Genomic DNA, 24078 nt, shown 5'->3' with positions numbered 1-24078 from the left:
AAAATCTTGCAATTGACATGAATGTGCGAATCAAGTGAAAGCATGCAATAAACATAAAGTTGTGAATTCATGCCCATGCATATTATTGTTTTAAGCACATCTTTAAATGGCATTTATGAATGTGCATTAAGAAGCATTCAGAAGTAATGCATTGTGGTGTCATTCATGATTTTTGCATATGGTGCATCGATGATCCAAGTGAATCGTCGTAGGCCTGGAGAGCCTTGAGTACTGGATGCTCATTTATTTACTTTTGAATGCATCACAAAAATCACATTTATTTTTATTGCATTATATTTACACTGTTCTATGTATTTTCCACGGGCAGGAGTCCCGTGATGACTCTCGCAGGGATAGATGCGAGCTTTTGCTTATGCTTTTGCATGATAAATTGCAAAGATTAATAATTGACTTTTAATAAAAAGATAATAAATAAGAACATTTAATATATGATCTGAGATCTCCTATCGAAAGAATGAGCATCCTAGAGATTCAGTTTTGGGAGACCACGAGGATATAAAAACTCTGTGTGCTTTATTAATTATCCTTGGATCCGATATTAAGGTTCTTTCTTCTGACCACGGTTTTAGGGAGAGTCCGTCACTTGACCTAGAGGTGGTGTGTTAGATAAAGTTGTTGTTTTGGTATATAAAGAAAGTGACACTATTGGATGTTGAGGTCCTTAGTGTCCTGACATTAGATGTGGAGGTCTAATGTTTTAAAGGTGATTCGGTTGGCTAAGTTTGGAACCTAGTAATAAAATGCAACTTGTATTCTAAGTTACCCTGGGAACCCTACTTGACCTCGAGAAATTTTATCTGTTTGGTGTATCCGCGAGCAACGATAATTAAAAAGAGGAGCTTAAATTGTGTGCATTTAATATGGACATGCATATGAAAGGAAACTACAATGAAAGATAATAATTCACTCATGCATTGTACTGAAGTCATGCATATTTCTGCTATGCATTAGATCATGGATGTTTACCTATTCCCTTAACTGTTAAATGTTGATGAATGCATAATAATTGTTTTCTATTGCATGCATGCTTAATTGAATTATGTATTTGTCATAATTGAATTCCTCTAAGTTGCATGAATTCTTATCTGTATTCTTTATTCTCATTTATTTTATTAGAGAAATTCGTACGCAAAATTTTTCGGATTTCTGACACCCTATTTCTGTGGTTTTTCGCAGCCGCAGGAGATCAGTGAAGCGACTAGCTTCTGGGAGAGCTACAAGTGTTACACTTTTGCTAGACAGTTAGCCTGACTCTGCTTTTCTTTACCTTTCATTTACTTTTAATTGTTATTGCACTCTGAATTTCTTTATGCGATCGTCTTGAGACTATCATTAATTATTAAATAAAAGTTTAGTTTGGTTTGGTATGGATGATAAATGTAAGGTCTCTTGTGGTTGGTTGTTTTATCCAACTGAGAGTGAAACTGTAAAGGCCCCGGGTCTTTGGGAATATTTCTGCAATGATTTAAAAAAAATCCGTGTTTTTAAGGGGTATGAGTTGGGGTCGTTACATTTGTGCTCTTTTATTGTCTCTTAGTTGGACTTATGTATATGCTTGTGCACTTTGTGTTTATGATCTTCTAATCCATAAAGGCCCTTGTTTTGTATTTTCGCATATTTCATTACAGTTTCTTCGTAATTATAGCTACTCTAACTTCTTGCAACTTGGGTCACATTCAAGGTTGTTAAAGGCGTCGAGGCGAGGCGAAGCGTTACAGCCTCGATGAAGCGAGGCGTAAGCATCAAGGCATTGAAGCGTAAGTATCAAAAAAATGAGTATTGCAAGATAAGAAAACATGTAACTATATAATAAACTAAAAAATAAGTAATTATGTATTTTACCAACAATGACCTATGAGAACATATAATTTTTTTTTTTATGTAAAAAAGGATCACATTCACACACAAACACGAAGTACATTCAAACACAGCATATAATTGTTTGGCCATTCTCTTGTGCATTATCAGAGTAACAGATTAACATTTAAAAAAATACAAGGCAATGACAGATAGCTTACATGAATAACAATCAAAGAGATTGTAGCATGAAATAGGCTGGGCTTAAGGCCTTGATGCATAATACTAGGGTTCTAGGGTTTCTCGGAGCCTGATTGCTGAAGGTATGCAATGGTGGCTGTCACCACATGAAAGACAGCAGCAGATTTACAGAAAGTTGCTAAGAATGGTACTAACATAGACTCATGCCGCTTTGCATTCAACTAGGACCATGAGAGTAACAGCAAGAATCTCTTTCTTAGAGCTAAACACTGAAACTTGACAATCAACGAGAAAAGTATGAGTTCACATGCATACACATACTTCATGCTTGAGTAGTATTGTGTTCCATGAGCTAGCTGGATGGTTAGTCACAGTATCATAACTAGGTGTCAGATTTGAAACCTATTGCACATCAAAAAGCCAGGGAAAAAAAACCTCAATAGCTTACTAAACTTGACAACACTAAATATATGATATATAAAAAATTTATGCAAAATAAAAGAAACAAACTTTAATAATATAAAGAACTTCAAACATGACAGCATCAACAAAACCTCTTGCAGACTTCTTGCATGAGAGAGAGAGAGAGAGACTTGCCGATAGCAGCAAATCTCTTGCAGATTAAGGCTCCAACATTTCTTAGATGACGGACTCTCCACGAAAACCTAAACCTAACAAGTGGAAGACGAAAAAGCAAAGGCAAATACAATCATTTCTAAGAAACTTTTTTAAGCCTTCTAATTTTATAATAATATTTTTATCGACTCAAATGGGTAACTATACATTTAATATAACCTGTCATGTATTAAATAACTTATAACCTGTTAAGTAATATATTATAACCTGCAACTTTTTAGCTGGCATAGAAGCTCACGCTTCTCGCCCTAAGGCGCATCTTGGAGCGAGGCGTGTGCCTCACCATTTAAAGCGTGGGTATCAACTACACTTGCGCCCCATCACTGTGCCTTGAGGCATGAAGGCCAGACTTGTGCATGAGGCGTGCGCCTCACGCCTCGAAGCGTAGGTACTTAACAACATTGGTCACATTATTGGGAGATTGGGGCATAGCAATTTGTTTATGGTTATACCGAGGCCTCTTCTAGATCTTGGGCATGAAAATAGGCCCTTGACGTGCTTACTGTTAAAATACATGTAATTCATATATATATATATATGTAATTGTCTAAAATACCTGATAGGGGTATTTTAGTCATTTCACAAGTACCCGATAGGGGTACTTGTTATTCTTCTTTTATTTTCCCTTTTATTTTTTGTATTTTATATTTTTTGTTTTTATGTTTTTTGCTCACACAAAAGGGGCCCCACCATGGAGTCGATGGGGCCCCCAACGACTACATGGGGAGCCCCTAGGTGGCTCTCCTTTTAAGGCCTTATGGCCATCCCCCCTCTCATTCATTTTGTGTATATATAGGGGTGAACCCCTCTTGTATTCTTCACTCTTGAGAGCTCTCTCTCTTTTTCAATAAGAGACATTTATATTTTTATGTTGTGTTGTCTCTTGTGGGTTTGGGTGTTAGCCCTTTTGTTTGTTCATTAGTGAATGTTGCAAGTGCTTAATACACTCATAGTTTTTCCGCATATTTCATTACATGGTATCAGAGCCTTCTGTATGCTCTTCTTCTTAATATAGCTAGCTGAGTAGTTATATTATTGGTTTTTGTATCTTTGTTCTCTTGTGAGTGATTAAATGGAACGGGAACAAAAGATTGATCTCTCCTTCAAGCTCAATGGCTCCAACTACATGATGTGGGCCGCCGCTATGGAGAACAACCTCAAAGGTAAAAACTTTGGGGATATGTTATGGGCACCATTCCGGAACCACAACTCCAACTCACTAAGATGGATGGTGATCAAGAGAAAGCTCTTGAAGGAAATGCTCGCATGAAGGCCATTGAAGATCACCAATCTAAATTGGAAGATTGGGAAAGTAAGCATGCAAAGATTCTTGCTTGGTTCATGAACAATGTGGAGCTCAAAATTTGCGCCAACATTGCTAAGTTTCGGATGGCTAATGAAGCATGGTTCTTTATGAAAGGTATGTTTACTCAAAAAGACCTTGCTCGTCAATTATTTCTTAAAGAAAAAATCCGGACTATCAAGCAAGGAGAAATGAGTGTAAGAGACTACTATAGCACTCTTGGACCCTTATGGGATGCGTTATTTTTACTAGAACCAAAGTGGGTTTCTAGTGTGGATGTGGAACTAAGAAGAGAATAAATGGAAAAAGAACACTTTTTTCAATTTCTACACGGGCTTAGGCCCGAATATGAACAAGTTAGATCTTCCCTTCTTCATAGATCTAAGCCTCTTGCCTTGGAAGATGCCATAGCCGAAATATGTCAAGAAGAAACTCGTCTTGGCATGATTAAAGGAGGAGATGATGTTTTGGCCGTGTCTAAACCCGACAATCATGTGAAAACCTATAAGCCTCTACACTTTGGGAGGCAAAATAACTATAATGGCAACTATAGAAAAGCCATTTGCCATCATTGCCAAGAACCAGGTCACATAAGACCTAATTGCCCTAAGTTGAATGAAGCACCTAAAAACAAGGTTGCCTCCGTTGAAGAAACTACTCAAAAGAAGGAGGAAACTATCAAAGGGAAGGAGTCTTTTTCTCTTACCCAACTATCGGAAGCACTATAAATTCTACTCAAGATTCCATCAACCTCGGGTGCCGCCATAGCTTCTTTCTCTCCTCCAGGTATGTCTTCTTGGATCCTTGATTCTGGAGCTTCCTTTCATATGACTCCTCTTGAAAATGAGCTTTCCGATTTGTGTAATAATTCTAAAAACTCCTATGTTTCAACCACCGATGGTACATCTTTACAAGTAAAAAGTTTTGGAACCTTAATTTTTTCTAAAGATTTCTTTGTGCCAAACGTGAGAGTGGTACCTCAACTTAATTTAAATCTCCTCTCTGTTGCTTAAATATGTGATCATGGATGTGAAATCTCCTTCTCAACTAAGGATTGCTCTATACAGGATCTCCGGTCCGGGAAGCAGATCAGGCAAGGCCATAGGAGAGGCGATCTCTATTACATGAGCAACTTGAAACTTCCCACCAACTCTTTTTGTAACCATGTCCAAGATAAAAATATTGAAATTTGGCATCAAAGACTTGGACATCCAAGTTTCTCAAAAATGTACTCCTTTCCATTTGGAAAGAAATTTTGTAATGAGAAACATTTTGTTTGCAAGAGTTGTATTTTTGGCAAAATGAAATCCACCCCGTTTCCAAATCGAACCTTTGTATCCAAAAGACCTTTTGAGTTAGTCCATTCCGACGTTTGGGGTCCTTCCTCGGTCATGTTTAAAGGAGGATACTCCTATTACGTTACTTTCATTGATGACTACACTAGATATGTGTGGATCTACTTTCTCAATTTAAAATCCGAAGTCTTTGACTTCTTCAAGAAATTTCATATGATAGTCAAAAATCAATTTTCAAGTAATATCTCTACTCTTAGATCCGATTCAGGTGGAGAATATCTATCAAATGAACTTCAAAATTATTTAGAAATAAATGGAATTTGTTATCAAAGTTCGTGTCCTAGGACTCCTCAACAAAATGGTTTAGCCGAAAGAAAGCATAGACACATCATGGAAACCACTATGACACTCCTTATTTCCAAAGAAATTCCAAAGAGTTTTTGGGCCGAAGCGGCCTTAACCTCAACTTACTTGATAAATAGAATGATATCTTCATCCCTACAAAATACATCTCTATATGAAAAACTATTTGAAAGAACACCCGATTTCAATAGATTAAGAATTTTTGGGTGTAAATGTTTTGTCCTTACTCATAAAAGAGACAAATTATCTCCTAAAGATATTGAATGTGTTTTCTTAAGATATGGAGAAAATCAAAAGGGTTTTAGATGTTTTGACTTGAAAAATAACAAACTCTATGTATCCAAAGATGTAACCTTTTTGGAAAATGAAAATGGTTTTATGAAAACTAAAGATATTGACGAAAGTGAATATGCTTTCTTATTTGATCTTCTTTCCCAAGAAGATGAAACTTCTCAAGAAGAGGAAATCTCTAATGAGTCGTTGAATGACCTAGAGGATGTTCCTCTTGACAATATTGAAGATGAAAGTGATAGACCAATCCAAACCTATGTTAGGCGTGGTCAACAAGCTCAAATGAGCGCCTTAGAAAAATACTCTCAAGGGTCCAACATAGAAGAAACTTTTTTAAGGAGATCCAGCCGAATCTCCAATCCTCCTAATAGGTTTGTTTCCTATGAGTTCCTAACTCCAAGATATAAAGCATGTCTAATTGCATTACACTCATTTCATGAACCTTCACATTATAATGAAGCCAAAAACATTCCCCAATGGGTTGAAGCCATGGACTTAGAACTTAGTGCCCTTGAAAAGGCAAAAACTTGGGAAATAACTTCATTACCCACTGGAAAGAGATCGATTAGATGTAAATGGGTCTTCAAAATCAAAACTAAAAGTGATGGTTCATTAGAACGCTATAAAGCCCGATTAGTAGCAAAAGGATATGCTCAGGAATACGGTATAGATTATGAAGAAACTTTTGCACCCGTAGCCAGGATGACCAGTGTTAGGACTCTTATCGCCGTGACATCAGTAAAAAAATGGCCTATCTATCAACTAGATGTTAAGAATGCTTTCCTAAATGGCGAATTAAATGAAGAAGTTTATATGGATCCTCCACCAGGAGTGTGTATTGGTAAAGATAAAATTCTCAAACTTAAGAAGGCATTATTTGGTTTAAAACAAGCCCCAAAGGCTTGGCATGATAGATTTAGTAATGTAATGATAAGTTTGAATTTTCGTTCATGTTATACTGACACTGCTTTGTTTATGAAAAGTGCAGGGTCTTCAGTAGTTATTTTACTATTTTATGTTGATGATATGATCATCACTGGAAGTGATGAGCAAGGCATTAATGATATTAAAAAGGTTTTGAAAGAAAATTTTGACATGTCTGACCTTGGTTTCTTAAGATATTTTTTAGGGATTGAAGTAGCGTACTCTCCTCGAGGGTACATTCTCTCTCAGATGAAACTTGTTGCTGACATCTGTTCCAAATCTGGTATCTCCGATGATAAGAAGACAGAAACCCCAGAAGTCATCAATGCAAAATTAAGGTTGGAAGATGGAACACCTCTCGAGGATCCTACTCCCTACCGACAACTTGTTGGGTCTCTAACCTACTTATCCATCACTCGGCCAGACATAGCTCATGTCGTCCACGCTGTCAGTCAGTTTCAACATGCTCCTACAACCGTGCACATGAGTGCAGTCTTAAGGATCGTCAGATATATAAAAAACACCATAACTAAGGGAGTTTTTCTTTCCTCTGCCTCGTCACTTAATTTAATTGCTTATACTGATGCTGATTGGGGAGGAAATCCCAATGACCGAGTCTCAACTACGAGATTTTGTGTTTTCTTAGGTGACTCTATGATTTCTTGGAGATGCAAGAAGCAGCACAAAGTATCCTTGTCCTCAGCGAAAGCGGAATATCGTGCTATGGCCACTACAACCATGAAACTTGTGTGGCTAAGAAGTCTCCTCAGTGATATGGGCATTGTCATCTCTACTCCTTCGAAGATGTGTTGTGACAACAAAAGCACAATCTATATTGCAAGCAATCACACCTTCCATGAGCGTACTAAGCATATTGAGATAGACTGTCATTACGTACGTGATGAATACCTAAGAGGAACCATAGCACTACCTTACGTCACATCTGAGTACCAGTTGGCGGACTTCTTCACTAAGGCCCTTGCTGCTCCTCGTTTTTTGTTTCTCCTTAACAAGCTTTCGGTTATATCCCCGTAAAGCTTGAGGGAGGGTGTTAAAATACATGTAATTCATATATATATATATGTTTATATATATATATGTAATTGTCTAAAATACCCGATAGGGGTATTTTACTCATTTCACAATTACCCGATAGGGGTACTTGTTATTCTTCTTTTATTTTCCCTTTTATTTTTTGTATTTTATATTTTTTGTTTTTATGTTTTTTGCTCACACAAAAGGGGCCCCACCATGGAGTCGATGGGGCCCCCAACGGTCACATTTGTGACCGTTGGGGGCTCCCAACGACTACATGGGGAGCCCCTAGGTGGCTCTCCTTTTAAGGCCTTATGGCCATCCCCCCTCTTCTTCATTTTGTGTATATATAGGGGTGAACCCCTCTTGTATTCTTCACTCTTGAGAGCTCTCTCTCTTTTTCAATAAGAGACATTTATATTTTTATGTTGTGTTGTCTCTTGTGGGTTTGGGTGTTAGCCCTTTTGTTTGTTCATTAGTGAATGTTGCAAGTGCTTAATGCACTCTTAGTTTTTCCGCATATTTCATTACACTTACTGTTTTAATTCTCTTATTCCCTTCTAACGTCATGATGTGTTCAGTTAATTAAGTTGTTTTTATTTTAATTAGCTTGTTTCTTTTGATATTTGATATTCTTGAGGAGAGAAGCTGATCAGTTTTTGGATTCTCTCCGTTGCGTAGTTGAATGTGGGAAATTATCTTATTATTTGATATTTGATATTCTTTAGGAGAGAAGCTGATCAGATTTTGGATTCTCTCCGTTGCTTAGTTGAATGTGGGAAATTATCTTATTATTATCCTCACATGCTTCAAACTACTTTTAGAAAGGGGCTGCAGCCAAATGCAGTTGCTTCTTATAAATAATATGTTGTGTATATGTTGTGTAACTGGTTCTTCTTTGCAGGCTGTTGATTCACAATCCCAAAGAATTAATTTGTTGCAAGAGTTATTTGCTGATATAGCCTTAGAAATAGATCCCCGAGCTCAAGGTACATAATATCTGTCCTTGTGTGTGTGTGTGTGAGTTGCATGACCTGATATCAGTAACTCAATTTCTGGAGAGTGGACTCTTTTGGTGGAAACTTGTGGCTTTTTCTTTTCCTTGTCAGTAACATTATGGTTGTGTTCTTCATGTTTGAGTTTTTTCCCAATTATGAGATCTATTTTCGCACACAGGCCCTTGATTCTTTTGGCAGAAATTTGTTTCCTTTTCTTTTGATATAACTTGCATTCTGTAGTTATTCTAATTACCATGATCCAATTGAAAACAGACATACTTCTCGGCGGGGATGAAGATCAAATTACTTCAGCGGATAAAAGTGACAGATGCCTGTGCTTCTATGATGTCCTTGCTGAACATTATGCTAGCAATGTTGAAAATGGGAAGCCTGTCCTGGATTTGATTTTCCTACTGTGGAGCCAGTCATTTTCATCTCATATATTTGTGCTTCTTTTCCACAAGCGGGTATGCACAATTTTTCTATTACATCACTTGAAAAAGACATGATGATAACATAATGTGAATTCTGTTCAGTTTCATCCTGAAAACTAAAGAAATTTGCTTCGGTGAGTGTAAGTTTTGGTCACCAATCCTATTTGTGATAAGAAAGAGCAAAACTTTTCTTAGAAATCACATACTTTTTTATAGTATTGTTTCTTAATTGTACCTTCCCTGAAATATATGAGCGGATGAGGGACAAAATTGTTGGAATGAGATATGTGTGTGTCGGCTTTCTTTTCCCCCCCTTGTTCAGGAAATCTGTCAAAATATCACAAGTTCTCTCATATGGTTTAGGTTCCTATCGAAGGTCTGTCTCTGTTCTAACTTCTAAGAGCTGTTTTGTACTGAAGGTGCTGTGCTTAAGCCTAAGAATTGAGGTTGTAATACTGGGATGCATTTTGTTTTCATTGCATTATCACATTGTCTCCCATTCAGTTGGGATTTATTCTGCAATCACCAAGTGTATCCTATACATGAAGAGAACTTTGCTAGATATCTTACATGGTGCAGCTATGATGTAAATTTTGTTGCTGGGTTTCTTATGCAACCTGCATATGCTCAGGTGCCATTTATATTTTGTAGATCTTTGAATATGCAGGAACTGCATGAAAATACTTTGCCTAACTGATGATTGTAGAAGGCTTATATGAATACATGTAATTACTGTCTGATTTGCAATTTCTGTTTATTTATTTATTTATTTTCAAAGTGTCTCCTTTTTGCCCTCGTGTGTGCTTCGTTGCTATCATTTCTGTGGCTTGTCTCCTATCTTTACTTCAGCATACATATGCATTGTGATCTGCAGCTATTCGAAATTCCACCTGAAAGCTCTGAGGGGATGTTACGTTGTGGATCAGCTCTTGTTCAAGGTGCTAGCAATGTTTTCTGGTATGACTGCTGTCTGCAAATGTTCTTTTAATAGTTCAGCAAATGTTTTTCTGATTAAGAGCTGTGATTAAGATTTGTTTCTTAATGAATCTTGTATCAGAGCTTCATTATGGTTATGTGACTGGGGCTAAATTAGTGGCCACTTGTTGGCGCCATACCCCATTCTTCCATTGCCCCTAACTATTACCACCAGCAACTGCTATCTTCATTTTGAGGCACAAGTGGTTGGTTGCAAGCATAATATTGTTTGGAGAATAGAGGTGGTCCTGCTGGAGCTAATTTTGAATGATTTTAGTTGCAAATAACTTACCACAGATCCAGATTAGCATGCGAAGTTTGAGTTAGTTGTTGTATTTGTCACAGCAAACAAATATCAACAGTCTATTCAAATTATTCTGATATTTTGATTGCTAGCCTTAGTCCAATAAGATCATCATATTTATAACTATTGAGTGAGTGTTTATATGCCAACTGATTGTGATATTATTCCTAGTCATTTAATTCTTTTATTTGTTAATTTTTTTATGTATGTTTCATATTCTAAGTTCTTTTTTTGATGGAAATGCCAAAAACACAAAAACAAGATTCATACTTTCATTTTACATAAACAAAACAAAATAATCAAGTTTATGAACGTGGGTTTTTCATCATCTACTTCATGTGCTCTTTCCACAATGATCCACTGAATGTCTTGTTCATTCAAAATGCCTGTTTTTTCTTCAACCCATGCATTCAATACATCAAAATATTTCAAACTTATGAGGTCAAATTATTCTTTATGCCTCCTTGATGATAACTTTTTCATTTACCTAAAAGATATGAAAAAAATAAAATTAGTTGGGTTTTGTATGATATAAAAAAACTTTAAATAACCACATGAAAATGATAAATAAATTTTATAATTTTATATACCTCTTTCTCTACCGTAAGTTGTAGCGAACGTAAACGAGTTCATTTTGCCTTTTGAGCTCTAATCTATTTTTTTTCTTTTTGTATGGATTTGCTCAAAAAACACTCCAGTATCTCTTGCATCTACTTGCATTACACGTTTGGCTAAGAATGCGAATGACAAAAGCTCCAAAATTTGGATCATCACTTCCAAACTTTGTCCACCACGTCTGAACAAAACAAGAAATTGAAAAATCAACAAGACAATAACAAATACAATAATACAAAATATCATAACTAAATAACAATATGAAATTACAATTGAAATAGACAAAATAAATTACCTAGACGCATTGTGGCACAATTTTACATTCCTGCCTGTCTCTCCATATCATACAATGCATTATCATAATTTTTTATTTCTTTATGAATTTGATCTTGAATGCTATAATCAGGGTTCAACGTTTCAATGCAATCCAAAAGTCTTGTTGACTTTCTTGTCCATTTTAAACATAGGCTAGTATCTAAATGCAGGATTTAAATAATATGTTGCAACATGAAGATGTTGATAAAGTTGCCCAGTCCACTTATAATAAATGATGTTTCATATATGCATGTACATTTTTTTATTCTCATTCAAATTATCTTTAATGATCTCATTTGCCTTATCCATGGCCTCATAGAGATAACTCATAGCTGGCTTGTCTTCACTGTGAACTAATCGAAGCACCTTCACCAAAGGTATAATGATTTCTCAACAACATCACACATGAATACCTTAATTCACTTCTAATTACAATATCTATAATTTCTCTTCGCTTTCTTTGTGCATGAGGATATGCATTCCACTTATCTAACAAAAACATTTTTTTAGTGCAATTCTATTTTTTACTACACTTTGTGCGATTCTATTTTTTACTATACTTTGCACTATAAAATAATTCATAGCAAATCTAGTAATTTCACTACGAATAAACTCAACACCGGTAGTATACTTTCTCGTTGGGCTCAAAATTCATGCATGATTGTAAATAAATTTAGTAATTTCTTGACAACATTCATTTGTGTGCTTTATCTCATCCATTTTGTTGATATCTTCAAGCATGATATCTATGTAATGGTTATCACACGGGGTTCAAAAGAATGACCTATACTTTTTCACCAATTCTTTAGATGTTGCCGTATAATTTGTTTTATTATCAGTAATAAATTAAACAATATTTTGGGGTTTAACCTCTTCCACAACATCATCAAATACTCTAAGTCTGTCGTGGGCGTATTAGACATATCAATTGGCTTAAAAAAACATAGTTTCTTTGGAGAAATAGACAAAAAAATTTATCAAGGTCCTTGACTTTTTGTCTGTCTACTCATCTGCTATGATGCTACACCCAGTTTATCTCCATGATTGCCTTATTATAATATGCCTTCACATCATTCACATTAGTATATAAAATTTATCTTCTCAAATCATGATAAGAAGACATTTTATATCCAGCCCCAATACTGGTTATAACATCTACCATATCTTGAAAATAAGGAATTTGTCGCATTGAAAGGAATACAAGCATCATCAAACCATCTCCCAACCGCAACATTCGCCTACTCGACTAAATATAGAGTCATAGCAGTGTGAATGTCAGGTTGCGCTTTGGGGGTCTTAGGAGGAAAAAATCTCCTAATAGAGCATCTAGCTCTACCTTTTCTCGAAGAAATCCTTCTTTCTCTTCTTTTTGTGCCTACAACACTACTATTACTAGCACCAGGCACACCTTTCCCCATCGCTGTAGAGCTTCCTACTTTTGATGTTATGCTAGGGGCTGTAGGATCAGAAATAGAGAGCTCAGCTTCGTCTTCTTAGGGTTGCCTATACCTCATTTCTGCCTCACTCATCTCTTTTTCTTGTATTTTTTCTCTCAGACTAGTGAGTAATTACAGGCATTGCCATTTTACGATGTTCGGCAAATCCATGGACATGCAGGCAACAACGTTGCGACGTGTTCTAGCTAAATGATGCTTCAACCGAGGAATACCACCCGAAAAAATATGATGGCAATAGTTGCACTCGATATTCACTCACTATTTGAGTGCTCTATTGCCATGCCGAATCATTTGATGCCATCTTCCCCCAAAACAATTCAATGGGAAGCAAATAATACGAAAATGTTACCTTAGCCCACTCCAGAGTTACCAAAAGTTTCTTAGATAGGTGGGAAGCTCGCTTCGGAAACTAGATACTCCTCGCTAACTTGCTGAGAATCTCGATTCTCTCACGTTTCTCCTATGCTTTTTACACACTTCATCTATTCTTCTTATATGTTCTTTCACTCTACTTTTCATATTTTTTAGAATTTTCCTCTCTCACTCACTTCAATGTGCTTTCTCTAAATTGGCAGTCAATATTTTTATATTTTGTTAAAAATTTAATTTTTATACTAAAAAATCATGAAATTTAAGAATAGTCACTTTTAATTTAGTTTTTATTTGCATTTCATTTTGATTCGCTTTAATCCTCGCTTCCCACTTCCTATATATTTTAAAATGCATTGCTTCTCACTTCTGCTTCGCGTAACGTTTTCCGCTTTCGCTTCTTAGTCTGACAACCTTGGCCCACTCCCTTGAATGAAAAAGGATGGAAATGTACTCTTACGTGAGAAATCCGCAAAAGCCCTCTCCCTTGCGCACAAATTAACACCAAAATCGCTCTTACGCCTCTTAGGGTGCATGGGTTCTCCTCTAAAGGCCTCTATACAAATGAGAGAATCAACTCTCAAGAGGTCTTTAAAATCCAAAATAAAAAAATTAACTTTTGGCCTTTTAAGTGATACGAATGTGTATCGTATCGATTTAGGCCATAGTTATGATACGTATCGTATAATATTGCGGGATGTGTATCGTATAACACCACACAATGTGTATTGTACGATGTGCATCATACAATATCGTACAACATTGGCTGAGGTTATGGATAAGTCAGTTTTATGGCACCGGAGACTAGGTCATATTTCTAGTTCTAGATTACAACATTTGGTATTTGTTGGGAGTTTGGGTGAGCCAAAGTTATTTGTGTCAAAGCATGTTCAGAAATGTGAAAGTTGTGCACGAGAGACTAGGTCATATTTCTAGTACTAGGTTGCAACATTTGGTATTTGTTGGGAGTTTGGGTGAGCCAAACTTATTTGTGTCAAGGCATGTTCAGAAATGTGAAAGTTGTAGGCTGACGAAGGGTCATGCTTTGCCATTTGAGACTAGCGACAGGGAAACTGAGTGTCTATTCGATCTTGTTCATTCAGATGTGTGGGGTCTCTCACCAGTCTTGTCCAAAGGAGATTCTTCGTATTTTGTCACATTTATTGATGATTGTACAAGATATACTTGGGTATATTTCATGAAAAGTAGGATTGAACTTTTTGAGATCTTTAAGAATTTGTGTGCTATGATTCAAACTCAATTTGCAGCTAAAATTAAGACCCTTAGAACTGATTCTGGTGGTGAATATGTCAGTTATGTGTTTGAGAGGTTCTTACAACAAAGATTATAAATCATGAAAAATCTTATCCTTATACTCATGAACAAAATGGAGTCGTTGAAAGGAAGAATAGGCATATTTTGAAGACAACTATAACTCCTCTTTGGTGGATGTGTGCCGAAAATATATTGGGCTGATGTTGTGTGTATGGCTATCTATCAGATAGAACATACACCTTTGAGTCTTGTATATCTCCTTTTTAAAAAATGTATAGAATTGTTCTGAACTATAAAATGATGAAAGTGTTTGGATGTATCTTTTTTGTGCTTTTGCTTGATAGATATATAGATAAACTGTCTCCCAAAACTGTTGTGTTGATTCTTGGGTTTTTGAATGGGCAAAAAGGCTAAAAGTGCTATGGTTCAATTGAAAGAAAAGTTTGGATATTTAGAAATGTTGTCTTCCATGAAAATATCAGATTAAGGATAAAGTGGGAGAGGAGACTGATTTGTCCTTCTTGGTGTCATTTCTGATAAAGACGGAATTGATGGGCAAATGAAGGTTCATGGGGAGCAAGAGGGAGTTGATGGGCTAATGGAGGTTTAGGGGGAGCAAGAGAGAGTTAATGGGCATATGGAGGTTCAGGGAGAGCAAATTTCCTTAGGAGGCCATAGGCTTGGACAAATCTATTCAAAACGACTTGAAAATATTATTGAGATACCTTTTCTTGGATCAAATGGAGGTTGAGGAGGTAGGAAGCATAGAGGCCAATTTTGATCTAATTCCTTCTTTAGCTGATCATGAGCATCAAAGTTTGGAGTCATCTTCTGCATTTTCTTCACCCTCTCCTTAGGTATGTCGAAGCTCTAGAGTATCTATTTCTCCCTCTCGCTTTGTGTCTTATGAGTGTTTCTCCCCTAGACATCATGCATTCTTAGCATTGATTCACTCTTATGTTGAGCCTAAGTCTTATGCAGTAAAGACAAGTGGTAACATGCAATGGCCGAGAAAATAAATGTTCTGAAGAGAATGCATGCATGGGATCTTGTAAAGCCTCTACCAGGGAAAAATGTAGTGGGGAACAAATGAGTTTCAAGATCAAGACTAAGGCAGATGGGTTAATTGAAAGATATAAGAAAAGATTAGTGACAAAGGGCTACAACTGGTAGGTTGAAATTGATTTTATAGAAACCTTTGCACCTGTGGCTCACATGACTACTATATGAACCTTGTTTGCAGTAGCTGCAGTGGAACAATAGAACCTATGGCAATTAGATATGAATAATGCCTTCTTAAACAATGATCTGGATGATGAGGTATATATGCAGTTGCCATAAGGATATTCAGATCCTAAGGGCAGCTTTTGCAGGTTGAAGAGGGCTCTGTATAGATTTAAAAAAGCTCTTCGATCCTGGTTCAAAAAATTTAGTATTGCTGTCAGATCTCTTAGTTTCGAGCAAAGTTACCATGATCCAACCTTGTTTGTGACATCTTCTTATCAAGGGAAGTGCATATTACTCCTGTATGTTGATGATATGATCATTACAGGAGTTGATTTGAAGAAGGTAGATGATACCAAGAAGAAGTTAGCCTACATTTTTGAGATGAAGGACCTGGAAATTTGAAATAGTTTTTTGGCTTAGAGATTGCATACTCAAAGAGATGACTTTACTTGTCCCGGCATAAATATGTAATTGATTTGGTTAAGGCAAAATTAATGGATGACTCAAAACAGGTTAGTTCTCCTATGGAAGCTAATGTCAAGCTGAGAGCTTTAGATGAGGTAGTTAGATGATCCTGTTAAATTGTAATCCATTATCATTGTAATGCTCATATATATATTTTATATATATATATATACATATATAAAGAAAGATACATATACATATATATAAAATATATATGTATATGTATCTATCTAATATATATATATATATATATATATATATATATATATATATATATATATATAGCAGCCGTAGGGGTATTTTGGTCTTTTTCATTTTTGCACATATTCCATTTGGAATGTGCATGTAATTTCCTTTTTTATTTTTTACTATTTTTTTTTATTTTTATTCTTTTTGGATTGCCTTGGGAGGGACCTAATATGATCATTGGGCCCCTCCAAGGCCCCCTTCTTGTGTTATAAATAGGGGTCTTCTCCCCTTTGTAAAGCATTCCTTTTAGAGCTTATGCTCTCCAATTTCTTCAATACAAGTTTCTTATTTTTTATGCTTGTGTGCATTTGTGAGATTTTGTGGATTGTGCCTTTGTGCACAAGTGTTCTAAAGAGTTCTTATTGTGCGTGTGTGCACATGCGTATCATCAAGAATATTAAGGTCTTGATCATAGTATCTTGTTGAAGATACTTTTACATGGTATCAGAGCAAGGTTTGAGAAAAAAAAGATCATGCATTCTCCACATTCTTAAGTCACCTCGAAAAATGTGCCTTCAAGATATTGGAGATTGGAGTGGATCATTTCTTTCAGTCAATATTTTGGAAGTCTTCTTTGTCAAGAAAGACTTAAAAATCTATTGAGGCACGTGCTCCTTATTTCTATTATCTCTAATGGGCGAAAAAGACTCCCACTTCTCCCTCGGGTTTAAACTCAATGGTTTAAACTATCATGTTTGGGCCGGTAATATGGAAGCCCATATTAAAGGAAAGGGGCTTTGGGGTTATGTTCCAGGTTCGATACCGGAACCCGAACCAAAAATTACTATTATGGAAAAAGGAGATATAAAGATTCTTGAAGAAGAAGAAAGGTAAAGAGCTCTTGAAGATTATTCAAAGAAACATGACGAATGAGAAATGAAAAACTTCAAGATCTTATCATGTTTTTTCTCATCCATTGAAACTAAGATCAATGCGATCATCAAATTCAAGAAAGCTTCTGAAGCTTCGCTATATCTTGAAAAAATGTATACTTCAAGAGATTTATCACACAAATACTACCTTCAAAAGAGGGCTTTGACCTTACAACAAAATGAGATGACTATTCGGGAATACTTTGCCGAATTGTCTTCTATTTGGGACGAGCTTGCTATGCTTGAACCCAAATGGAGTGGTGAAGCTACCGAGTTTAGACACAAACAACTTGAGGAAGATCATTTTTTAAACTTCTTAAATGGTCTTAGAATCGAATTTGAACAAATTCGGTCTTCTCTTCCTTCTTCTTTCACATCTCCCGCCATTGAAGATGTTATTACCAAGTTGAGTGGGGGAGGAAATCCGTATGGGCATTAGTAAAAGCAATCTTTGTATCCTTGTTACCTCCTCTACTCAAGAAGAAAGTGAAGGAGTGAATGTCGTTTCAAGACCGGGCAACCGTGTGAAGACTTACAAACCTCCTCACTTTAAGAATCAAAATCAAGGAGGAAGTTGGCAAAATGGAAAGAGAGACTATAGCAAATTAACTTGTCATTTTTGTAAAGAACCGGGGCATATCAAACCAATTTGCCCAAAATGGAAGAAATTGCTTACAATGGCCACCACCTCTCAACCGGAAGAACAACCATCCTCTTCAAATGGGTCTCTCTCTCTACAACAAATTGTGGAAGCTCTTCAACCTATTCTCAAGGGAGGAATTTCCGGAGCCACTATGACAACCTCTTCCCCACCCTGTAAGACATCTTGGTTCCTAGATTCCGGGGCATCATTTCATATGACCCCAAGTGCTTGTTCTCTTTTCGAATATTCTAAAAACTCTTTTTCATCTTTTGTCTCAACGGCGGATGGAACATCCCTTGAAATTAAAGGAATAGGCAATTTTGAAAAACAAGATTTTTTTATTCCAAAAATTAGATTCATACCAAAACTAAATTTAAATTTACTTTTCGTTTCTCAACTCTCGGATCATGGTTGTGATATAAAATTCTCTTCTAATAAATGTTGGATACAGGGTCGCTGGTCCGGGAGGTTGATTGGGAAAGGCTCTAGGAAAGGAGATCTCTACTATGTCGATTTTTTCAAGTTCCCAATAATCAATTTTGTAATGTTCAAAATAAAGATATTCATGTATGGCATAAGAGAGTTGGACATCCTAATATTGTTAAAATTTCATATTTACCTTTTGTTAAACATCTTTGTAAAGGAGATTTTGCATGTAATGAATGTATTCTTGGGAAAATGAAAAGTTTACCCTTTTATTAGAGATCTATGTTTACAAAAAAACCTTTTGAAATCGTTCATTCCGATGTATGGGGTCCGGCTCCTGTGATATCTAAAGGAGGATTCTCATATTATGTGATTTTTGTTGATGATTACACTAGGTATTGTTGGATATACTTTCTCAAACATAAGCATGAAGTTTTTTCGACTTTCAAAACTTTTCATATGATCTTAAATCAATTCAATGGGAACTTAAAAATCCTTAGATCCGACTCTGGAGAAGAATACCTATCAAATGAATTCAAAAGTTATCTTGAAAATTATGGTATTCTCCGTACAAAAATCTTGTCCAAAAAACCCTCAACAGAATGAACTAGTCGAATGAAAGCATATGCATATTATTGAAACAACTCAAACTTTGCTTATTTCGCAAAACATTCCAAAAAACCTCTGGGCTAAGGCAACCATCTCATAAATAGACTTTCATCAAAAAATTTAAACAAAATTTTCTCTTTTGAAAAATTATACGAGAAGGAACCTGACTACAACGGGTTAAGGGTGTAAGGGTGTTTGGATGTAAATGTTTTGTTCTTACGGATAAAAATGATAAGCTTTCCCCAAAGGCCATTCCTTGCGCCTTTCTTGGTTATTCGGAAACTCAAAAGGGTTTTCAGTGTTATGATGTCAAAAATGACAAATTGTATGTCTTCAGAAATGTGAGTTTTTTGAAAAATCTTAGTGGTTTCGAAAGCCTTGTATCTCATGATGAGAATATGGATTATTCCTTTCTATTTGAAATGTTAGTTAAAGATGATGATACGAGTAATGATGAGTCAACTCCGAGCATAAAATCAATTTTGAAGGATAAATTTGAAATGTCTGATTTGAGATTCCTAACTTATTTTTTGGGTATTGAAGTAGTATACTCTCATAGAGGGTATTTTTTATCTCAAACTAAGCTTGCCTCTGAGATTATTGACAGGTCAGGTATTACCGATGACAAGGTTTGTGAAACTCCTGTTATAGTGGGAGCTAAAATGAAGATTGATAATGATATTCCTCTCTCTGATCCCACCCCATACCAACAGCTTGTGGGATCATTGATGTATCTGAGTATTACTAGATCAGATATTTCTCATGCAGTTCATACTGCAGGTCAGTTCCAACATGCACCAACATCAATTCACATGAGTGTCATCTTGTGGATTGTAAGATACATAAAGGGTACACTAAACAAGGGAGTATTTTTATCCTCCTCTTCTGAATTAAAATTAATTGCTTATACTGACTCTGACTGAGGAGGTGACTCAAATAACTGTCACTCCACCACTGATTTTTGTGTATTTTTAGGAGACTCGTTGATCTCATGGAGATGTAAGAAGCAACAAAAAATGTCTTTATCATTTACTGAAGCTGAATATCGAGCCATGACAACTACTACCATGGAAACTGAAGTTGAATATCGAGTCACGACAACTACTACCATGGAAACTATATGGATTCATCAACTATTAGAAGATTTGGGGATCAATGTTGAAGGGCCCACCAAGCTATGTTGTGATAATAAGAGTGCAATTTATATTGCCAAAAATCATACATTTCATGAGCGGACTAAACACATTGAGATGGACTGTCACTATGTTCGAGAAACATATCTCAAAGGAGTCATAGATCTTCTTTACGTAACTTCAGAATATCAGTTGACAGATTTCTTTACCACAACTCTGTGTTCTCTGCGATTCAACTTTCTTCTTGGCAAATTCAGTCATCATGTCCTAAGTTTGAGGGGGGGTGTTAAATTGTAATTCATTATCATTGTAATGCTCATATATATATATTATATAAAGAAAGATACATATACATATATATAAAATATATATGTATCTATCTAATTATATATATATATAGCAGTCATAGGGGTATTTTAGTCTTTTTCATTTTTGCACATATTCCATTTGGAATGTGCATGTAATTTCCTTTTTTATTTTTTACTTTTTCTTTTTTATTTTTTCCTTTTATTCTTTTTGGATTGCCTTGGGAGGGACCCAATATGATCTGTAGGCCCCTCCAATGATCACATTGGGCCCCCTCCAAGGCCCCCTTCTTGTGTTATAAATAGGTGTCTTCTCCCCTTTGTAAAGCATTCCTTTTAGAGCTTATGCTCTCCAATTTCTTCAATACAAGTTCCTTATTTTTTAATGCTTGTGTGCATTTGTGAGATTTTGTGGATTGTGCCTTTGTGCACAAGTGTTCTAAAGAGTTCTTATTGCGTGTGTGTGTGTGCACGTGCCTATCATCAAGAATATTAAGGTCTTGATCATAGTATCTTGTTGAAGATACTTTTACAGATCCAATGGTGTATAGGCAGTTAGTCGGGAGTTAGATATATTTGACTATATGCAGACCATATATCACTTACGCTTTTCATGTGGTCAGTTAGTTTATGAGCTAACCCAGGATGGTTCATCTTGTTGCGGTACTCCAGATTGTCAGATATGTGAGGGATACCATGCACTATAGGATGTTCTTTTCATCGCCCTCTTCCACAAATGTGAGTCTTTTGTGATGCTGATTTTGGAGGTTCTTAGGATAGTCTCTACATTACTGACTTTTGTATATTTCTTGGAAGCTCCCTAATTTCATAGAAAATTAAGAATCAACAAAGAGTTGCCTTATCTACAACTGAAGCTGAATACAGAGAAATGACACGGAGAAATGACCCAAGTTACAACTGAGATTATTTGGATAAGGTGGCTATTGGGAGAACTGGGAGTTCCTATCGAATGTCGGACCTCCTTATATTGTGACAATATGAGTGTTATTCATATTGCAAAGAATCCAGAATTTCATGAAAGGACTAAACATTGAAATAGATTGTCACTTTACATGGACGGCCTATGAAGATGGAGTCATTTCTCTTGAGCATGTAGGCTCTAAGGATCATATTGCAGACATGTTTACCAAGTGTCTTGCTCCGTTGCACTTTAGCACATTCCTTTCTAAACTTGGGATGATTCCTCTTGCATCATCTCAAGTTTGAGGGGGAAGTGTTGAGTCTTATGTACAATGTGTATTACATTTTGTGCACTACCCCCTTTATGTATTTATGTGTGCATTACATTATTTACAAGGGTATTCTTGTACTTCTAGTAGTGTAGAGTCAATTGTTTTTGTCTTGTAGTGGGATAGGAGGGATGTCCTCTATATATGGTTGTATTCTTTCTTTTCTTTCTCAATGAAGTTTCTCTTCCCATCTTCTTCTTTGCTATCTTTCTCATGGTTGAAACTCTATTGCTTTGATCATGTGAAGTGGGGGCAAAGCAATTGACTGTATAAATCTAGATCACTAGTCCTTATACTTCCTATTTGTTTTAACAGTAGTTTCCCGTTAATTCATGCATTCCTTATTTCATTGTCCCTTTATCTATGATGTAACTGTTTTCTTGAATTATGGGTACATTACCAATTGTGTTTTGCAGGATCGATGTTCAAACAAATACAAGGCGTTTTTTGTCTTTGCTTAAGGTAAGTGTGCAAATAAAGTGTTGTAATCCCCATAGATGTAAGGAAACTTTGAGAGCTGGTAGTTGGGGTAGGGATTGGGGATTTGGTGAAGCACCCCTGGCAATGATTGTTTGGGACAAAGGTGTTGAGGTGCATTTGAGGAGTTGTGGTAGTTACAGTGTTTTGTATTTGTTCTAAGAAATGGAGTCGGCAAGTACCACCACCTAGAGAAAGTATTTGCCAATTCCAGGAATTGAGGGCTCTCTTTTCCAATTCCTCAAATTTCCTGGGATACCCAGCTTCCAAACAAAAGCCTAAGAAGAAGTGAAATGTACTTGTTTCCTCGAGTGCTTGTCATGTTTGGTGTTAATTGCAGCATGAGTCACATATGAAACTTTGTCTGATATTTATTAGCTACATGCTGATGTACTGATTTTGAATTTTTCAGTACCTGCTTGAGGATGTAGTATTGGTCCCACTGCAGTTAGAAAAAATCCCTTTGCATGTAGGCTTTCAGATGGTCCATTCAGCCTCTGATATCTTGTTCATAATTCAAAGGGGATGCATTTTCCTTCAATTTATTCCTTGGCATTCTTTTTCTTTTCATTCTTCATCCTTAACATGCTTATACAATCTTTTCAGGCATGGCGAGACCTGTTTCTTCTACTTTCAAGGTTTCTCTTCTTTTACAGCTTTGGTGAGTCCGACTTGGTTTCATTAGATGATCAGATCTCCTAAGTTATCACATTGTAATATTGAATTTTCTCATCTCTCATGCAGTTGATAAATTAGGAACATTCCTAAACCACTTTCCTGTATTTCCAAATGCATTTTTAGTTGGTGGACCAGCAGATCTGTTTGTCATTGAGCTAACTGATCAGGTGGGTCCTTTTACATTAGAATGGGTCGAGTTTTCTGTGATTCCATTTTTGTTAAATTGAATGTTTTATTTGTATTTGGTTTTATCTCCTGTATACAGGTTCAGAAATTGAAAGTGGAGCCTGTGTTATTACACTACCTGTATCATATGAGAGCCCTACAGGGTATTTCACCTTTTCCTTCTAAGAATTAGTTTCCATGTGATAATACATGCTTTGATGCCTTGGAAGTCTTATACTTTCCGACAATATTTTGGAGTGTGTGATGAGCATGCCATCAAAATTTTAAACATCAGTGCCCTCCAAATTTTTGTAGGCTTGGAGCTAAGGATGACCACGAGTACCAGGATGAAATCATGCCTTTATAGTTTTACATCTCCTGGAGGTCCTATGTATCCAACAAGAGCTGTTCGTCATGCAGCCTGGGAGACCTTGGATTTACTATTCCCTGTAAGTCTTTTATAACCATGCATTGCTTGACCTTGAGCAATGGAAAATCTTGCAATGTGTGATTGACAAGGCTTCGTTGGTTGGAAATTATTCTTTTGTGGGTGGTTTCTTTATTCACTGCTGGTCGTTGTCCATCACATTCCTTTTAGTACTCTTTACAAAATTATGCTCCCATTACGCTGGGAAATAAAATGAGAAGGAAATGACTACTAGTCTCTCAAAAGAGTGTTTTGTTAGTTGAATTCATTGTGGGAAAACTGATATTTAGGCTGTTTGGAAGCCCCCCAAATTGGAGGTGTGTTGCAGTTTCCCCGAGTGCTCCCATGCTCTCTGCTGTTTGTGGGCAGTGTTGCTAAAACATTGGGAATGGAGTGGGCTGGCCCGGCACCACCACATTAACACCATTCACAAGATGATTTTGGCAACACTCCATCCTCAAAACATTGGGACTTGGTGTTTCCATCACCTCTTACGAGTTGTTCGGCAGAAAAGAGTTTTTGAGTGAGGTGAACTTGGGATCTC

General features: G+C 36.3%; 1 protein-coding gene across 2 annotated transcripts in view; it reads left to right on the top strand.

The window, feature by feature from the left end:
• Window positions 1–24078, top strand: part of LOC149839766 (uncharacterized) — a 39663-nt gene that overhangs the window by 14476 nt on the left and 1109 nt on the right. Inside the window, exons 2-10 of one of the 2 annotated variants that reach the window (XM_090002815.1) lie at window positions 8771–8855; window positions 9138–9331; window positions 10173–10255; window positions 22204–22249; window positions 22677–22733; window positions 22871–22925; window positions 23009–23109; window positions 23208–23271; window positions 23423–23556. In XM_090002815.1, coding sequence (XP_089858941.1) covers window positions 8771–8855; window positions 9138–9331; window positions 10173–10255; window positions 22204–22249; window positions 22677–22733; window positions 22871–22925; window positions 23009–23109; window positions 23208–23271; window positions 23423–23556 — 819 coding nt within the window. The remainder of the gene's footprint in view (window positions 1–8770; window positions 8856–9137; window positions 9332–10172; window positions 10256–22203; window positions 22250–22676; window positions 22734–22870; window positions 22926–23008; window positions 23110–23207; window positions 23272–23422; window positions 23557–24078) is intronic. The other variant, XM_090002813.1, reaches the window with a different exon arrangement.

This window comes from Nuphar pumila, chromosome 4, assembly GCF_984573655.1.
Source record: "Nuphar pumila chromosome 4, dmNupPumi1.hap1.1, whole genome shotgun sequence".
Classification (NCBI taxonomy): Eukaryota; Viridiplantae; Streptophyta; class Magnoliopsida; order Nymphaeales; family Nymphaeaceae; genus Nuphar; species Nuphar pumila.
The sequence above is the reverse complement of the archived record's forward strand: the minus strand, read 5'-3'. Positions and strand labels throughout refer to the sequence as shown.